Source organism: Chlorocebus sabaeus, chromosome 24 (genome assembly GCF_047675955.1).
Source record: "Chlorocebus sabaeus isolate Y175 chromosome 24, mChlSab1.0.hap1, whole genome shotgun sequence".
Taxonomy (NCBI): Eukaryota; Metazoa; Chordata; class Mammalia; order Primates; family Cercopithecidae; genus Chlorocebus; species Chlorocebus sabaeus.
Window position 1 is genome coordinate 538,880 of NC_132927.1, and position 18,815 is coordinate 557,694.

An 18,815-nucleotide genomic window follows, 5' to 3' on the forward strand; every position below is an offset into this window, starting at 1 on the left:
CCAGCTAGAAGGTAGTAGGCATCTCTGAAGAGATGGTGGAATGGGGGTGGAAAACCAGTGTGACTGGATGTGCCCGCTTCCAGCTGTGGAGTGACTCTGCTCCTCAGCTGGGGCATGGGAATTAGGTCTTGCAGGGCAGAGCAGGAACAGGTCTGGAGGAAAGGGGTCTTGTCCTGGGGCAGAACCCCTTGAGAAGCTTCACATTTATACATCTTTGAGTCCTTCTACCAAATAGTTAACGTGTTGCCGAGCACAGTATCAGCAGTCAAAAACATATTGAAAGAGAAATGAGACTTTTATTAGCTCCCAGAGCATTTTTCAATACTAAGGCAAAAAGTAAAAAGAAGGACAAGGAAAACCAAGGCACAAAGAAAGGACCTAGGCAGACCCCAGAACTCACCACGGACACACAGAAGAGTCCTTCTCTTCATATCAAAGGTATGGGTAGGCAAGAAAGGCTGCTGTTTCATTGAGATAGGACCAACCACCAAGCCCAAATGAGAAGACAAGCAGAGACGTGGTGTCAGACCAGGAGGGTTAGAACTTGCTAGTGTAGAGGGCAATAATCCACTTGGGCACACGGAGGAAGGAGGGCAAGTAGGAGGCCAGCCAGCCCACGCCGGACACGTGTGAGAGAACAGAGCTCAAAGACAAATAGTCTTGGACAGGGCGGCCTGGGAACAACAGGAGTAGGAGGATTAGATTCTCATTTCCCACTCCTCAGATACCCTCACCTTGGCTGGAGAGACCGAGGGAGGAGTGGGCAGGGAACAGAGGGAATAGCAGTCAAGGCTGGCTGCTGTGCCAGGGTCCTCACCGTCCACATCCCGAAGGCCATAGCGTCGAGCAAGGTCACAGGATGGTAGCACCTTACCACTCAGGCTCAGGATATTGGGATCTGTGGGCACACAGACAGGTGGAGATGGCAGGCAGGGGAGCATGCAGAGTGACAAGGTTTGGGCCCAGTTGGACAGGGCACTGCTGAAACAGACTCAGGAGCCCTGGAAAACTCTTTCTTTCTGTTCCTAGGAAGGCTCTTGGGCCTCGGACTTTTTCCACACTTCCCAGGAGCCCACTCCTAAGGCTCCTAGACCTCAAACTGGGAATGCTGACCCCTTGGGCCTCAAAAAACAGAGAAAAGAATGACATGTTCCTCAATCAACTCCCAAGCCAGATCTGGCCACTGGATGCTACCACCCTACACATCCTCCATGCCCTTTCTTATTACCAGCTGCCCCCAAACTTCACCTGTTGCCAAAGCCACCACACATTTGCCACTCAATTCTGTGGTTTCTGCAGATGAGAAGATTGATTTGAACTGAAAAACAGGGGCAGAGAAGTGAAGGGTTAATTTCCAAGAGCACTGCCCAAGTCTCCCGGTTTCAACTTCTGTTCCAGGAGAAAGAGATCAAAGACCAAAGAGGCCAAAGACCTCAAGCAGGGCCTGCAGGATCCAAAGTATTGGCAGGTGCCAGAGCCACTCCTCCCCATATCCAGGTGAGCCCTGTTTCCTGGCACCAGGATCTGCTGTCTTTGCTAAGTGGAAGGATCTGGTAGTGCCAAATAGTGTTTGGACCTTCTAAGATAGCTAGTGTGGGGGTCCAGTGCATGGGCTTTGGCGCTAGACAGCCTTTCCACTTAGGACATATGTGACCTTCAACAAGTTTTTGCCGGGCGCGGTGGCTCACGCCTGTAATCCCAGCACTTTGGGAGGCCAAGGCAGGTGGATCACAAGGTCAGGGGTTCAAGACCAGCCTGACCAACATGGTGAAACCCTGTCTCTACTAAAAATACAAAAATTAGCTGGACGTGGTGGTGGGCACCTGTAATCCCAGCTACTCAGGAGGCTGAGGCAGGAAAATTGCTTGAACCCAGGAGGTGGAGGTTGCAGTGAGCCGAGATCACACCACTGTACTCCAGCCTGGGCAGCAGAGCGAGACTCCGTCTCAAAAAAAAACCAAAAAAACAAAAAACAAAAAAAAAACAAGTTTCTAAACCTCTCTGGGTTTCAGTTTTCCCATCCGTAGAATGGAGCTGGTATCTCCCTTACAGGATTAAAGGAAATAATGTGTGTCCCATGCTCAGTCCTGCACCTGCCACAGTAAGCACCTGGTGAATGGGAGTATCTGCTCTTGTTATTGTCTTGTTATTGAGGACAGAGAGGCTGACTCCCCTGTGTTCTCTGCTTCCTTCGCCCTCCCCTTGCCAACCTGCTTAAACACAGGATCCTTCAGGACCTCCTCTTTTGCCATATGCTCCTTCAGCAGTTCTGTCTGCACAATTCCTGGCCACAGAGACACATAGCTGACCCCATGGCACCGCAGCTCGTGGGCACAGTCAGCAGCCAGCTTGTCACACTGTGGAGAGGCGGAAGGCAAGGTAAGAGCCACCTAGCCATGTCACTTTCCTGCCCTGCCCTCTCTGCTTCTACTGTGAATGCTCCACCAACCCTGCCCTTCCCAGGAGCCCCAAGGTCTCAGCTGCCCACCCTCCCCAGTGTGATGCCTACTCTAGCCAACCGAGAGGCGCACAAGCAAAGGAACTGTCCATGGATGAGGCAGAGGAGGAGCTGAGAGGAGCCAGCCTTACCATTCTGACCACTGGGGACTGTACCTTCTGAGCTATAAGTACCATCACTGTCTTTTACCTCCTCAGCTCCTATGCCACTGGGTCCTCACCGCAGCTTTGCCCACACCATAGGGGACGTTGAACATATACTGCAGGCTTCCAGGGGAGGAGATGACCACGATGAGCCCCCGGCCAGCTGGTACCATCAGCCGTGCCCCATACACAGAGCAAAAGTAGTGGCCTCTAGAAGGTGCGGCAAGGGAAGAAGGAATGAACCATGTTAGTGCTGGCCTGGGTGCCGCAGCCTCTGGCAGCTTCCCCTGCCTTCTGGTGGTGGTTGTCCACTAGGAAGGCTACACAGGGCAGGGTAGCAACCTGAGGAATTAGGGGCTTGAGGCCATATTCTGAGAGGAAAACTGGTCAAAATAACCACTGACAGGCCTGGGCGTGGTGGCTCACGCCTCTAATCCCAGCATTTTGGGAGGCTGAGGTGGGCAGATCACGAGGTCAGGAGATCGAGACCATCCTGGCTAACACAGTGAAACCCGGTCTCTACTAAAAAGGCAAAAAAATAAGCTGGGCGTGGTGGCAGGCGCCTGTAGTCCCAGTTACTCAGGAGGCTGAGGCAGGAGAATGGCATGAACCCGGGAGGCGGAGCTTGCAGTGAGCCGAGATCATGCCACCACTGGACTCCAGCCTGGGTGACAGAGTGAGACTCCGTCTCGGGGAAAAAAAAAAAAAAAACCACTGAAACAGATAAGAAATAGCAATCTTTAGAAGATGAAATGGAAAGCAAGAGCCCTGTCACAATAACAATTACAAACAAAATTGCTCAGGGGGAGAAAATTTAAGAAATATATAGTATCTACATGGAAAAACTATAAAACCATGACAGAATAAGTACAGATAAAATCTTTCAAAGCTAAGAACTGACATGTAAATCATCATTTCTATGTAAATCAATCCATAGATTCAGTCAAATTGGATTATATCTCAATAAGACCTTTTGGAGGAATTGATAAAATAATCTAAAGCTCAATGGGAATAATAAACATGTGAGAACAGCCAGAAAAGCTGGGCACAGTGGCTCACGCCTGCAATCCCAGCACTTTGGGAGGCCAGCGGGGCAGATCACTTGAGCTCAGGAGTTTGAGACCAGACTGGCCAACATGGTGAAACCCCATTTATACTAAAAATACAAAAATTAGCCAGGTGTGGTGATACGTGCCTGTAGTCCCAGCTACTCGGGAGCCTGAGGCAGGAGGATCTCTTGAGCCCAGGAGGCGGAGGTTGCGGTAAGCTGAGATTGTGCCACTGCACTCCAACCTGGGTGACACAGAGTGACCCAGGTTGTCACACTGTGGAGAGGTGGAAGGCAAGGTAAGAGCCACCTAGCCATGTCACTTTCCTGCCCTGCCCTCTCTGCTTCTACTGTGAATGCTCCACCAACCCTGCCCTTCCCAGGAGCCCCAAGGTCTCAGCTGCCCACCCTCCCCAGTGTGATGCCTACTCTAGCCAGCTTGTCACACTGTGAAAAAAAAAAAAGAGAGAGAAAGAGAACAGCTAGGAAAATTCTGAAAAAAGGACTAATGTCTTGTGGGTGGGGGGATTGCTTTCCCTACCCCTGTTGTCACCCATATGAAAATGCACACGGGCCAGACATGCTGGCTTATGTCTATAATCCCAGCATTTTGGGAGGCTGAGATGGGAGGATTGCTTGAGGTCAGGAGTTTGAGACCAGCCTGGCCAGCACAGCAAGACCCCATCTCTAAAAAATAAAATAAAATAAAGTGTACAAGACATAATAGTTAAAAGAATACAGTGCAAGTGTAACAATAGTCTGATAAGTCAATGAAACAAAACAGTGAATAATTAGATACAAGTATATGTGAGAATGCAGTGTATTACAAAAGGAACCTGTCAAGTCAGTGGGGAAAGATGGATCATTTGGGACAACTGACCAGTTATTTGAGTTGGGGGAATTGGGTCTCTGTCTCATTTATTATTTTAAAATTAAGCCTAAAAGAATCAAATATTTAAATATAAAAAATAAAAGCACAGAAGTACTGAAAGAAACATGATCAAATGTGTTTATAAACTTGAGGTGGGGAAGGCTTTTCTTAGCATCACACCCAGATAGAAACTATAAAAGACTGACAGATTTGACTTCTTAAAATTAAGACACACAGACACATACACACACAAATACAAAGATACATGTATATTTCTGTGTATACAAAGAGCAGGGCAGGACTGAGTATGGTGGCTCATGCCTATAATCCCAACACTTTGGGAGGCTGAGGCCAGCAAGAGATGAGGGTGTGGAAGGCACCTATCTTTGGAGGCTATGGCCATGAACACTGGCCAATTTCCAGCTGTTAGGGTGTTCCTTTCTTGCCTTTGGCCTGACCATCCTTCTCTGTCCTAATGATCTTCCTTCCACTTTGGAAATCACAATTGCATTCTAATCCTGCTTCCTTGGGATTGTCACCAGAGTACCAAAATTGGAGTGGTGGGTGTTCTTACATGCTTTAGTCACAGATTTGCCGATAATCTGGTGGTTACTCCCACAGGTGACTGATCACATTCATCAGGCATGGCTTGATTACATGAGAGCGTAACATCATTCCAACAGTAACAGAGGCATAGCTGGTGCACATTACGCTAGGCGAATTCTAAATGCTGTGTTTCATCTGACTCTTGGGCTAGATGACCCGGTGTGACCCAGTGATATCCCTGCTCTCCCAACTCTGACCCATGAGTGCCCTTGCCTGTGGGTGTGGAGTGAGGATGTGGAGAGTAAAGAGCATTGGTATTCACTCCTTCTTCTTAAGCTTCTCCTGGTCTAAAACAAAACAATTTCTCCCTCTAACCATTTTGAAAGTATAGACTACAGGCTGTGTGCATTACTGAGAGGAGGAGGCTTTCTCCCTTCTGGGTCTTTCATTTGGATGGGCAGAGAATGAGGCAGGAGAGAGGCCAAGGGCTTGTTCTGATGAAAATTACTGACAGAAACAAGGCAAGAGTTGACATTCTCAGGAACAGACTCACCTGGATGGAACTTCTCCAGAGGTAAGTGGGACAAATGGAACAGAAGGGAGAAGAAAGAGATGGGGGAGGCCAGAGGGAAAAGGAGAGGACATGTAAGGAAAGGCCTGGCTGTTGAGCTGGCTAAGTGAGTGAGGGAACACGGGCCCTGGCAGTGGAGCACCCACCTGAGTCCAACGTTGTTGATGTCATCCCACATGGAGGCAGGGGTTTCCCAGAATGCCTTATTCCTGGTGTTCAGGATCGTCTGGAAGGCACAGGGAGGGTGATGAATGATCTGAAGGCAGGGAGGTGTGAGGGGCTAGGTAATGGAAGGGACAATGAGTGGGGATGAAGATGCAGGGATCAGAGGGGGAGGTCAGAAATGTGGAGCTGGGACCAAAGTTCAAAGGGTACCTGGACTCCCGCATAAGCGTTGTTGACCAGCACATCCAGATGCCCTTGCTGTTCCCGATCCACTTGCTCAAACAGGCTTCGCACTTCACTCTCCTGGCTTGAATCGCACACCACAGGCACACATCGGCCCCCGAGGGATTGTGCCTGGAGTAGGACAGGGGATATGAGCTTACATTCACACACGGGTGTGAGTCATGGCAAAACCCCCTCAATCAAAAGTGGACTTGAGCACTGAGAAGACAATCCTAGGAGAGCCAGCTGCAGAGGCAACATGGCAGGCAACGCTGCCCTCTGGTGTGTGTTTGAGTAGTTTCAGGAATGATAGGCCTCCCCACCCCAGAACAAGGTGAATTGCAATGTAAGTTTTAATAATCTACAAACATTTACTAAGGCCCACCATGTGGTGTGGAGTGAGGATGTGGAGACTAAAGAGCATTGGTATTCACTCCTTCTTCTTAATGTACTTCTCATTACATAAGTAGAGGGCAAGAACAAGTGAGGCATGGAGTCTGTTCTTGAGAAATGAGTAAGCATCCTTTTCCTTGTTGTGGTCTTTTCCATCTCCCATGGCCTTAGCTCCCACCCTTCACCACTCACCTAGAACCTCTACTCAGTCCCAGCTCTCTTACCCTCACTCCACCAATGCTCCTGCTTGGTAATTGAAAAAACCAAAGCTATCAGCCATGAATGATTTCTACTTCCTGTTCCGTCTCACTCTCTACAAATGTCCACAAACCTCCAACTTCAGAGGAAGAAGAGTCCCTTATCCAAGAACAATCCTCCTATTCTCCAAATTTATGGATCCTCCCCTATTACCCTCCTTGCCTGAACTACTGCAATGCCTCCCAACTACTCACCTGACCTCCAGTCTGTCTGCCTTAAATTAATTCTTCATAATCCAGTCAGTACGAACCATTTAAAACACAAACCCTGTTCAAAATCTCCTAACTGGATCTCCATCTCTTAGAGAATGAAGCCTGAGTTCTCTTCTAGGGTCTTCTAAGACCTACTCTTTCCTCTCCAGCCTCTCACTCACTACTCTTCCCTTGCATTATCTCGACATCTACTCTTTCACACACCGTCCCTATGCTTATGGAGCTCCCTCTGTTGGAAAGGTTTTCCTAACTTCCTTTACCTAACTCTTACCTTTCAAAACTCAGTTCAAGAACCACCTACCTCCTCCAGGATGCTTTCCCAAACCACTTTCCCTAGCCACTCTCCTGTGTCATCTGGATGCTCCCCAACACCCCTAGAGTATTCTGTGCATATCTCCCACTTACAATTTACCATATTCACATTACATTGAAATGACCACTTTCTGTACTTCATTTCCTGTTGGAATCTATCTTCATTTTTAATTTTTATTTTTTTTTTAGAGACAGGATCTCACTGTCACCCAGGCTGGAGTGCAGTGGTGCAATCGTAGCTCACTGCAACCTCAAACTCCTGGGCTCAAATGATCCTCCTGCCTCAGCCTCCCAAGTAGGTGGTACTACAGGTGCAGGCCACTGTGCCCAGCTAATTATTCAAAAAATATTTTTTGTAGAGACTGGGTCTAGCTGTGTTGCCCAGACTGGTCTCCAAAAGGCTGCACATGTTCTTAATCTTCCTTCAGAAGCACAGACGGCCCCAGCTCGGGAATGTAAGCCAGTTGATTTTGAAGTCCCTGAAACCTTTTTAAATCGCCTTCAGGACCTGACCTCCTCCTTTCTGAAGGACATTGCAGGTAAGTGATCTTGCTGCCTTGGCCTCCCAAAGGGCTGGGACGCCAGGCATGAGCCACCGTACTCCACCATGGACTGAATCTTTGAAGAGGAGAAATTAGATCTTATTAGTCTTGGAATTTCCGTGCTTTACCCAATGCCTAGCAAATCATGGATACTCAAATATTTATTTAACTGAAGTCTAGTAAATAAGCAAAAAATGTACAGTTCAATAAAGTCTTGCCTAAAATAGAGGAAAACACAGGTCCACAACCCTTTAGTTACAATTCCAAAATCTCTGCTTTCAAACACAAAGTTCTTTTCTTTTTCTTTCTTTTCTTTTTTCTTTTTTTTTTTTTTTTTTTTAAGACAGTGTCTCCCTCTGTCGTCTAGACTGGAGTGCAGTGGCATGATCATGGCTCAACTCCTAGGCTCAAGCGATCCTCCTGCCTCAGCCTCCAGAGTAGCTGCTGGGACTATAGGCACATGCCACCATGCCTGGCTCAAACAAAGTTTTTTCATAAAACTCACTGGGCGGCAAAATTCTACCTTACCTGAAGTTATTTACGGGGTTTTAAATTTCCACTTTGAATAAATATTCACATCTTGTTGAGTAGTAGTATAGTTTCAGGTAAGGGATTAGGAAAGGGAGCGGTTAAGTGGAAGGGCTCTCTTGGGTGGTTTCTGCAACTGTGGTCCCAGAGGAAGCACTCACCTCCTGAGCAGCAACGCGAAGGGTGTCTAGATGGCGGCCAGTGATGTAAACTGTGGCACCTGCTTTGCAGAGCTGCAAGGCAATGCCACGGCCAATACCCCTGGAAGCACCAGTCACCACACACACTTTGCCCTTCATGGGAGCTGCCATGACTCACAGGCAAAGGAGGAAGGTCTGTGGAAGCAAAGACTTGCTCTGAGGGAAGCCTGGAGACTGTGTGTGTGTTGGGGCGGGGGTCGGGGGGAGGGGGGAGCCTCACTAGGGCTAAGAGGAGGAGCCAAGGTAAGAATCCTTTGAGGGGAGAGGAGTCAGAGGCGGACAACTGGGTGCGGGCCTAAGGGTAAGGGTGTTAGAGGCGGACAACTGGGTGTGGGCCTGAGGACAAGGCTGACTGTCTTTTGGGAGGCCCAGAGAGTGAAGAAGGGGCTGAGTGGGGCTGTCCAGAGGTGGACAACTACTACTACCCCCTGAGTGTGGCTGCCTGGATGGGGGAATCTGGCGCGGCAGCCCCTCGGGGCGCGTCCAAGCAGAGTCCTGGGCTATCTGGGGCTCCGGTCCCTGGCCTGACCCAGTCCGGCTGAGCCAGAGGCGCAGCTTCCGGGCCGGGGATGAGCGCGAAGCCTGGAGATCCTAAGCCCTAAATGTGAGGCGCGTGTGCCGCTTACCTGCCAGCTGCGCTGCCGCTGAGGTCCTCGCGCTGACTAGCTCTCCATACACGTGTAGTTCGAGAACTTTAATTCCGGCCGCAGGGGGGGAACGAAGTGACTACTACTGGGGCAAATTGCGGGGCTGCGGTGGAAGTCTGGGTTCTGACCCAGATTGAGCTGGCGACGTGGAGGCAGTGTTCAAGGACTGATTCTACAGTAGGACCCGGGGCGATTTTGTGCTGGGATCGAGGGGCGGAGTCCTGGGCCAAAGTTAGAACCTGCGGATGGGGCGGAGCGATCTGGGGGAGACACCCACCCCACCCGGCTGGGGCCGCGCGTAACTATGACGTAGTAGCTGCGTCAGGAGCGCGCCCGCGTTTCTGAACTTGGTTTGGGCCAGGCACACGCTTGGCGACGTTGAAGGTTCTTCCACAGCTAAGGAAACTTTTGCAGCCGGAGAGGTCCCGAAACACACATGGGGCTGGGTCCGCGCTCTCCACACAAGGTGGGGCGCCGGTTCCCAGCTGATGGCAAACGGGGGCGCGGGGCCAAGGGGTCGGGGCGCCCCTTACCCGGCAGTAAGCGGCAACCCTGGCCGCCTCCGGATAGGCGCTCGGAGCCGCCTCCAGATTCGCACCCGCACCTGAGCCCCGAAGCTCTGGGATATTTCCGCCGGGCGCTGTCAGCATTGAAAGAGGCTCCCGAGACTGGGGAAGAACGAGGTAGGCAGCAACTTCGGGGTTTAGACCAAGAGCATCAAATCCAGGGCAGGCAAGGAAACTTTCTAGGGTCGACAGGGCGTGGGGACTTAGTTTCATTTCCCATATCCTCTTCCTCGGCCTCCCACCCACGACCCTTGGTTAAGTGAGGGTACATAACCGTATTGTCTACTAAGTCTCTTCAAAGTGTGTTTTTCTTCACTTTTCCAGATCTGATGGTGCACAATATTATGAAGGAAGTAGAGACTCAGGCCCTAGCTTTGTCCACTAACAGGACTGGCAGTGAGATGCTGCAGGAACTGTTGGGATTCAGTCCCTTGAAACCGCTTTGTCGCGTATGGGCTGCTCTGCGCTCCAACTTGCGCACTGTGGCCTGTCACCGATGCGGGGTCCATGTATTGCAAAGTGCTTTGCTACAGCTCCCTCGATTGCTGGGGAGTGCTGCAGAGGAGGAGGAAGAGGAGGAGCAGGAAGGGGAGGATGGGAAGGATGGTCCCACGGAGACCCTGGAGGAGCTGGTCCTGGGACTAGCCGCTGAGGTGTGTGATGATTTTCTTTTCTACTGTGGAGACACACATGGCAGCTTCGTGGTCAGAACTCTGCTTCAGGTGTTAGGAGGGACTATTCTGGAGTCTGAGAGAGCCAGGCCCCGTGGTTCCCAATCATCTGGTAAGTATTACAAGAGGAAAGTGGACCTAGGGGGAAGAAGAATTTAGAAAGTTCAGAAGGAGACAGTAAACAGAAGACTAAGTCTTCATGGGGGAGCTTGACCTGGAAGTATTAGCTTGACCTGTCCTAATCTGAACAGGGCTTAGCAAGCCAAAGATTAGTGTGTGCAGAGGCCCAGAGGTAGGGATGTACAGTTGTGTTTTGGGGACGGCGATTAGAATGGACACAGGAGGAGAAATTTTTCTTTTTAAGCATGACTTAACATTTAAATGGACTCAAGCAAAAGTAACATACATACTGGACTCAAGCAAAAGTTCAGGAAAGAATACCCTTACTACATGCAGCCCACTCTGTTATTATTTTTTTTCTTTTTCAAAACTTTATTTTGCTTTATTTCATTGAAAAAAAAAATGCTAGTTGAGACTGCTAACTTGATTTCATGATACAGTCTTGAGCTGTGATCCACATTTTGAAAAACTCTGGGAAATAAAGTTAGCGAGTTTAGATGAGGCTTAATTTTGGAATGCCTTGACTACCTGACTGAGGAGGTTGAACTGTCTTCTGTGGACCATGAGAAGCTGGTTGAAGTTTCTTAGAAAAATTAAGACAGAAATGTAGTCTCAGTTCTGTCATCCAGAAGAGACATTCAGTTGTACTACATCTGTTCTGCATCTCCAAGTGGAATCCTTGTCCATCTATGGAATTTTTCTCTCCTGGGTGACAGTTTGTGAGCTTTCCACTGCACATGTTCTTAATCTTCCTTCAGAAGCACAGAAGGCCCCAGCTCGGGAATGTAAGCCAGCTGATTTTGAAGTCCCTGAAACCTTTTTAAATCGCCTTCAGGACCTGACCTCCTCCTTTCTGAAGGACATTGCAGGTAAGGAGGGAAGTAGGAGGAGGGTCTCCTATCTACTTTTCTGGAGGTGATTTTACCACCAAGCAAGGCCCTCTGGTCAGGTTATTCCTCTTCTTTTCAAACCTGGTCTGGTTTGATGTTCAAAGCACTTCGTATAGTCTCTTTGTGTCCATATAGTGCCCTGTATCTTGTTGCCTAAAGTTTGAGGTTATCCAGGTTGTCTGGATTTTGAGAAAGCTGCTTTATTTCTGCCCTCTCTTCACAGTGTTTATCACTGATAAGATCTCCAGCTTCTGTCTTCAAGTGGCTTTACAGGTTTTACACCACAAACTTCCCGAGTTTTGCGCTTATCTCTGCAATGCTGTGATTGGCTACCTGAGTACTCGCAGTTCCTCAGTAGATGGCAGGTATGGTCAGGGCCTCAGGATCATTCAATGTTGGTGGGGCTGTGTGAAATGAATGAGGTGATGTAGTGCAACTGTATTTTGCATGAAATAGAGTTAAGACTGCCTGATGCCCTTCTTGTCCCCAGTCCCCTACTGCTATTTCTCCGAGATCAGACGAGCTCCAGACTCCTGGAGCAGGTCCTGCTGGTGTTGGAGCCCCCAAGGCTCCAGAGCCTCTTTGAGGAGCACTTGCAGGGGCAGCTGCAGACCCTGGCTGCACATCCCATTGCCAACTTCCCTTTGCAGCGCTTACTGGATGCAGTCACTACCCCTGAGCTGGTGAGTTGGAAACCTGAGCTGGTTCTGTTTCCAATTCTTGATCATTGGACCTTATTTTATGGTCTGTCTGCCTCTATATATCTTTGACATTGTGCTGGCCATTGCCCTTGAAAAGCTATTCCTTGAGGTTTTCCAGAGCTTAGGATAAATTTGCCCATCTTCCAGTGAGGATTTGTTTTGACTTCTCTCAGGTATGAGGACCAGCAAGAGACAGGCTTCATTCAGGTTTACAGCTTGAGGTTCCATGGCCCACCCAGACTCTGGTACTTGGCTCTAAGCCCACATGAGTGCTAGAGCTGTTGCCATAGCTGCTCTTTTCCTTTGCTGCTTAGGACTAAGGTGGGCTTCCCTGTGGTCTCATGCATTGGGTGTTAGAGTGGAAGGGCAGGTTTAATTTTAGTCCCCCCTTGCCTCTAGTTCTCCCTTACACATAGGGAAGAGCCACTTAAAGTTCCTTCCTGTGAGGTGGCACCTCTAAGACTGCCCCCTTGTCCTGGGCCTTATCTAGCCAAACAAAAGTCCTGATACTGGCAATGCTTTTTATGTTTTATCTAGCTTTTTTAGTTGTTTTCACTGGGAAGATTTCTCTGAATAATGTGGTCCACCATTACCAGAATGCCAAAGTTATATCCCATGTTTCCCATCAGCTGTCCCCTGTGTTTGAGGAGCTGAGCCCTGTCCTGGAAGCTGTATTGGCCCAGGGCCACCCAGGGGTAGTCATTGCCCTGGTGGGGGCCTGTCGCAGAGTTGGGGCCTACCAAGCCAAGGTCCTACAGCTCTTGTTGGAGGTGAGTGGATATTACCCACAATCCGTTTATGCCCTCAGTCCAACTTCTACCTGTTAGGACTTATCTAATCTTAAGTTGTTGTACCTCTGGACTCACGAAGTCTAATGCCCAAGGAGTTCACAGGAATGGGGGAAAATGAGACCTATAGGTGCCCGCCACCACTCCCAGCTAATTCTTTTTTTTTTTTTTTTTTTGAGACAGAGTTTCGCTCTTGTTGCCCAGGCTGGAGTGCAATGGTGCAATCTCAACTCACTGCGCCCGGCTGAGGCCAAATGCTATTTCACAGTCCTGGAACAAAAATTGTCTCCCAGAACTAAGAATTTTATTTAAGGGATAAACGTTTATTAATCCCTGTATGTGATAGAGACTGGGGATACAGCAAGGCATGATATCCTGCTCTCATGGAGCTCACATTCTTGTGGAGTTGGGGCTTCTTTCCTTTCCTGAAGGTGTTCCCTTAAAGTTGAGGTTAGGGATGGAGAAGTTCTCAGGTTCATCATATTTTGTCTTCTCCTTTAGGCATTCCACTGTGCAGAGCCCTCATCCCGGCAAGTGGCCTGTGTGCCTCTCTTTGCCTCTTTGATGGCGTATGAGGTGTACTATGGACTGATGGAGGAGGAGGGGGCAGTGCCTGCAGAGCACCAGGTGAGGTAGGGGAGAGGCCAAGCCAGTGACTAATTGGGAGCCAGGCCTCCTAGGGTTTAGCAAGCCTCTGCCTTCTGAGGTGAGAGTGGTGACTTCATCCAGGTGGAGGTGGCAGTGTTCTGGGGATGGGCTCATCCACCTGGCTTGTTGGTGCCTCCTAATTTCCTATCTCTGCGCTCCCAGGTGGAAATGGCCGCAGCCAGGGCCTTGGGGGACGTAACAGTCCTTGGGTCTCTACTGCTCCAGCATCTGCTGCACTTCTCCACTCCTGGTCTTGTCCTTCGAAGTCTGGGTGCCTTGACAGGACCACAACTTCTGGTCCTGGCTCAAAGTCCTGCTGGGTCTCATGTGCTTGATGCCATCCTGACCAGCCCTTCTGTGACGCGCAAGCAGCGCCGCCGTGTGCTGCAGAACCTAAAGGTTAGATTTCTGGCTTCTGCCTTGATTCCCCACCATCATCCATTTAGAGAATATGAGCTTTCTCAGGACTGTACCTTCAGACTGCAAAAGGCTATGTAATTACTAGACTATTTTAATTCAGCCCCTAAACTCTTCAGAAAATTCACTCCCCGCAAGCCCCCAAAATACACTTTTGTGGACTTTGCTAGGGAGACCTACTTTGCTTGTCTCAATACAGGGACAATATGTGGCTCTGGCCTGTAGTCGCCATGGCAGCCGTGTGCTAGATGCCATCTGGAGTGGAGCAGCCTTGGGGGCTCGGAAGGAAATTGCTGCTGAACTGGGTGAGTACCAGCCCCTCTCTTTGATGTTTCCAGACTTCCCTTTTCTTACTCCAGATCACTGGGTGGCTGGGAAGTCTACTGAAATTCAACAGTCTTTAGTTCCAAAGGGTGGTCTTGCTCATGGGTTCTTAGCAGTCTGCTTTCCCCTTCCCTCCCGCTGACTAATTGTGCAGTCCTCTGCCCTCACCCCTCCCTCTGACTTCTGTTCTTTGGAAAGTGAAGTGTTCACTGTACCCCAGTGGCAGTCCCAGGGTCTGGGGGAAATGGAGGGACCTTTACCTCAGGTAGAGTCTGTCTTTGAGCATGGTGGTACTAAACATGAGTGGTTCCCTTTGCAGGGGAGCAGAACCAGCAGCTGATAAGAGACCCTTTCGGCCACCATGTGGCTCGAAATGTGGCCTTGACTACCTTCTTAAAGCGACGAGAGGCTTGGGAACAGCAGCAGGGTGCGGTGGCCAAGCGGAGGCGGGCATTGCGCTCCATACTTGAAGACTGAGGCTTTGGATCTGGGACTGCGCGTTGATGGGGGAGGGCAAAAGGGGGTATCCATCCCATCTCTTTCCTGGTTTAAATTGGAGTCAAAAGTCGTAGTGGTAAATATTTTATATTTTTATTGGAAATGTTTTTGTTAGTTTGTGGGGAAGGATATGAAGACATCTCAGGGTAAAGTCAGAGGGCTGTCATCAGTGTGCTGGGGAGTTTAGGGACAGGAGGCATTGGTAGGGGTTAGATGTAGCAGCAATCAGGCTGGGATCAAGATGCCTGGGGGACAGGCTTGTGGCCTTTCAGGGCAAGTGGGAGGCCAGAAAGGTGGCTAGGAAGGGACAGCATTCTTCAGGTAAGGGTATAGACTTGGGATGTGAGGCATTATGCTGAAAGGTTCTCTGACAAGCGGATCAGAGGACAATGGGGAAATTGGGTGAGTTATCTAGCCTGTACTGTCTGCAGGTCCTGAAATTTGATGCTGTCATCGTCTTTGCAGTGTGTCTCTTGGAATGATTCTGGGGGCAGAAGCTCAGAGCCCCTTCTTAGTAGGAATGGAGGCAGCCCTTTTGCTGCCACTGCTCAGCCCCCTCCACTACATGACGAAGGGTGGAGGAAATTCCCAGCAACATATGGCCCAGGCCTTGCAGCAGTGTGGAGGTCCAACGAAGGAGCTCCCTGAAGGGCAGAGACAAGAGGAAATCAGATGATTTGGGAAACCTGGGAGGAAGCCATCAAGCTGGGAGATGAGGACTTTCCACAAGCAAGAGCTAACTAGGGGTAGGTGGGTGCAGGAGGAGGAATTATGGGGACTATCCAACTGTAGGGGATGGGGAAGTATGACATGTTGATTTCTGACCTGAGTACTTTCTTTGGGCCGAGTCCTTGAAAGTCACAACTCATAGAGTAGAGCCCGTAGAATGTGGCTTTGACATTCAGGCTGCCAAAGAGGTCTCGAGGGTTTTGCTTGTACACGTCAAAGGTGATGCGGGCGATGTCCTTGCTGTGCTTGGGCCTCTCCCGTCCCAGGCCATATGACAACACTCCACTCTGTAGGACACCCTTGTCAGTGCAGTATATCCTCACACCAGACACCCACCACTAATCTCCATCGGCACTGTGTCAGACTCTCCCTTGCTTAGGCTTTCTGTCCACTGTGTGACATCCTTAACAATTCTACAACTCCCCCTGTACCTGGTCCCCAGGATCAGGGTTAAGCTAGAGAGGAAGCCCAGGAAAGCTCTAAAGGATGGGCAGTGGAAGCAGCCCCAGTATAGGCCTCTTACCCTTGCGGGGCTCCAGCTCTGACCAGACTCCAACACCATCAGGCACGTGTCATCCTCCAGCAGCTGGAAGAAGTCCTCACTGTCCACTGCAGTTCCATCCTCCTCTAGCACCAGGGTTAGCACTCCATTCAGCAGTAGGGTCTCCAATGCCTGCCCAATGGCAAGAAGCAAGAAGGAAGGTATCCCATGCCCCTTCCCTCTTTAGCTGCCCAACATCCATCAGTTGGCTCTAGACATTGGTCGATGTCCCACCTTGACTTTCTGGCACTTTGATACCTCCTAAAGGCTGCAGCTCTCCGTGTTCTTCAGGTTTTGGGGGATCCTAGCTAGAGGCTGAGTTTTTTCCTCTTTGCTCCTACCATGTCATTGGCATCTCCCCTTGCTCCCCTCCAAGTCACTCCTGGTTTGGAATTGGAAAGCAAGCCAGGTTCTCATGAAGTCCACCCTTCTGTCTTATCTACAATGCTGCACCTCACTTCCCACACCCTCAGAGTTCTCCAGAAGTGTTTTGAGTAATAGTGTTTAACCTTTTTGAGTCCTTACTCTGTGCCGGGTATGAAGACTTTACCTACATTATCCTCTTACTCCTTTCAACAACCCTAGGAGGTGATGTGTTATTGCCTTTTTATAGATGAAGAAACTGAGGTTTTGATAGGTTGAACAACTTCCCAAGGTTTGACAGCCAGGAAGTAGCAGAATCAGAATTTGAACTTGATTTGTCATACAAATTGCCTTCCATACTGGCCTCTGAATTCCATCCCTCCAACTCTCCCTAACTCCTGCTAACCCCTGCTCCCATAGAAAAGCTCACTAGGTGGAAAATGAACAAACTGACTGGAGCTCATGAGGCCCACCCCACTGAGCTCTCAGCGGGAGGAGGCAGCTGTGTGACTTCAGCCCTCTCTGCTCCATCATCACAAGTTGCCACTTGTGGAGCCCCTTGGCTACCCCTGCTAAAGGAACCAAGGAACTTGGCCTACTTACTTTGGCTAGCAGCTCCTGGCGGGTGGCAGCTGTCAGGCCTTTCCGGATGGTCCGCTTGTGATTACAGACACGGAAAGGTCGCTGGGGTGGTGAAGCTGAGGTCCAGACCCTCCGTCCAAACTCTGAGCTTATATTAGATACTGACCTGGTAGTTGAGAAGAAAAGTCAAGAAGGGGCGAGGAGGGGCTTAGTGAGTGTAAAGGGCGTGATGGGGGTAGAGTGGGAGGGAGGGAGAGATCTAGGTTTATAGATGGTAGGGATGAGGGAGAGACCATGGAGTACAGGTGGGGTCGGGTGGGTCAAGAGCTTGACAAGCCCACTATGGAGTGGGGAGCAGAAGAGGAAGGGGTACTGGTTAGTGTCCTAGGGGCTGAGTGGAGTATTGTTGCCCTGCTTATATCCCCTAAAGGTAGAGGGTAGAGCGGAGGGTTAGCAGTCACCTGAGTAGGTCACTGGGGTTCAGAGCTGAGAGGTACTCCATGGTGGATGGGAGAGTTCCTTCCCTGGAACTTCTGGGCTGGGTGGTTCTCTCCTGTGCTGGGGCTTTAGTGGTGTTTTCTGTTACAAACCTGGGATCTCAGCCCAGGGCAACGTGGGAGTGAGTCAAGCCTGGACTCTGGCCCCCCTGCCTGACCAGTAAGAAGGGCAAAGTCCAAGGGGAGGGATGAGGGAGGGGCCAGATGGGGTCCTGGAGGAAGAATTGCCTGGCAAAAGCCATTGGAGCTTGTATGTGTGCCTTTGGTGATGACATGTGTTGTGAGGGTAGATGGGAACCATGTAAAAGGATGAAACGTGACCTCTGGTGTTTTTTTATTTCTATGAGAGAATTTCTGGGGATGGTTTCTGGCTCTCAGACTCTGAGAAGCTGCATTTTATGTGAGTGGCTCTGTGTGTGCTGCCACCTACTGGAGTAGCCATAAGCTGCAGCTTTAGGAAAAGGGATCCCGGGGTGGAGTGTGGGGAAGCTGGATGGCAGCATGGCAGGGCTTTGGAAAATGAGAGGTGAGACTGTGTCCAGGAAGGGTGTAAGAAGAGGATGGATCCTGATCCATGGATTCAGGATCATTAGGGTCCTGTCTGGGACCCTGGTTTTCCTACTTACCTGCTCCTTCCTCCTTGGTCAAAGGAGGGGCTGGTTCATTGCTCTGACTTCGGTTTCCAGAACGACCTGTGGAGTTGGGTCACACTTAGGTCATCTTCTCTCTCACCTTTCTGCTTTTGCCAACTAATGGACGTGAAGGAGATGTGAATGGGGCAGGAATGTCCTTTGATGGCATCAAGAATTTAGCTTCTGGTGCACTGTGTCCCAGCTCTGATTTCAGTTGCAGCCGTGATGGACAGTTGCATGGAAGCTGAGACTCTCACTGACAGTGAAACCCTCAAATGAACACAATCCCTGCTTTCCTGCCCACGATCCTTGTAGGGTCCCCCAGCTTCCCCACTTTTTTTCTGTGTCCTGACAAAGAAACAGAATAACTTGATTGCCCTGTGACCTGGCCAGCTGCATTTCCCCTGGAGGCTTGAGCCCAAGCCAGAGCCTTGAAAAGGTATTCAGGTTGTTGCTCAAAACACAAAAAAACTGGCCCTGGCCCTGAACCAAATACCTTGAACCTTCATAAACTCCATACCCTGACCCCTTTGTTTTGGACATATCGAGATAGAACAACTCTTTCTCTCACTGTCTGTTGTAAGGATATGCTGTAGCCCACTCATTAAGTACATTCTCCTAATAAATGCTTTGGACTGATCACCCTGCCAGTCTTTTGTCTTGGGCAATCTGTACTTTTCTCAGAGATTCCAAGGCCTACTGAAGGGACTTAACACACTCTTAATGGCTTTC

The 18,815-nt window shown here is 49.8% G+C and overlaps 3 protein-coding genes across 4 annotated transcripts; 1 reads left to right on the forward strand and 2 right to left on the reverse strand.

Moving 5' to 3' along the window:
- Window positions 1-276: 276 nt before the first annotated feature.
- Window positions 277-9,339, reverse strand: DHRS1 (dehydrogenase/reductase 1). Its single transcript, XM_007986337.3, has 9 exons — window positions 9,096-9,339; window positions 8,431-8,604; window positions 6,013-6,156; window positions 5,784-5,863; window positions 2,679-2,811; window positions 2,211-2,357; window positions 1,249-1,318; window positions 818-898; window positions 277-674 (listed from the first exon to the last, which is right to left on the reverse strand). Exons 2-9 carry the CDS (start codon window positions 8,578-8,580, stop codon window positions 538-540), a joined length of 942 nt encoding a protein of 313 aa, XP_007984528.2. The 5' UTR covers window positions 8,581-8,604; window positions 9,096-9,339; the 3' UTR covers window positions 277-537.
- Window positions 9,340-9,434: 95 nt separating this feature from the next.
- Window positions 9,435-18,723, forward strand: NOP9 (NOP9 nucleolar protein). 2 transcript variants are annotated; one of them, XM_007986334.3, is made up of 10 exons: window positions 9,435-9,799; window positions 10,007-10,465; window positions 11,232-11,342; window positions 11,587-11,728; window positions 11,854-12,046; window positions 12,694-12,834; window positions 13,354-13,479; window positions 13,663-13,899; window positions 14,117-14,222; window positions 14,561-18,723. In XM_007986334.3, the coding sequence occupies exons 1-10, from the start codon at window positions 9,553-9,555 to the stop codon at window positions 14,716-14,718; spliced, it is 1,920 nt and encodes a 639-aa protein (XP_007984525.2). In that variant the 5' UTR covers window positions 9,435-9,552; the 3' UTR covers window positions 14,719-18,723. The 2 variants fall into 2 exon arrangements, with proteins under 2 accessions (XP_007984525.2, XP_072866960.1); XM_073010859.1 differs by lacking the exon at window positions 10,007-10,465.
- Window positions 14,817-17,078, reverse strand: CIDEB (cell death inducing DFFA like effector b). The gene is made up of 4 exons (XM_037985629.2): window positions 16,976-17,078; window positions 15,992-16,141; window positions 15,565-15,755; window positions 14,817-15,383 (listed from the first exon to the last, which is right to left on the reverse strand). Exons 2-4 carry the CDS (start codon window positions 16,028-16,030, stop codon window positions 15,251-15,253), a joined length of 363 nt encoding a protein of 120 aa, XP_037841557.2. The 5' UTR covers window positions 16,031-16,141; window positions 16,976-17,078; the 3' UTR covers window positions 14,817-15,250.
- Window positions 18,724-18,815: the final 92 nt, after the last annotated feature.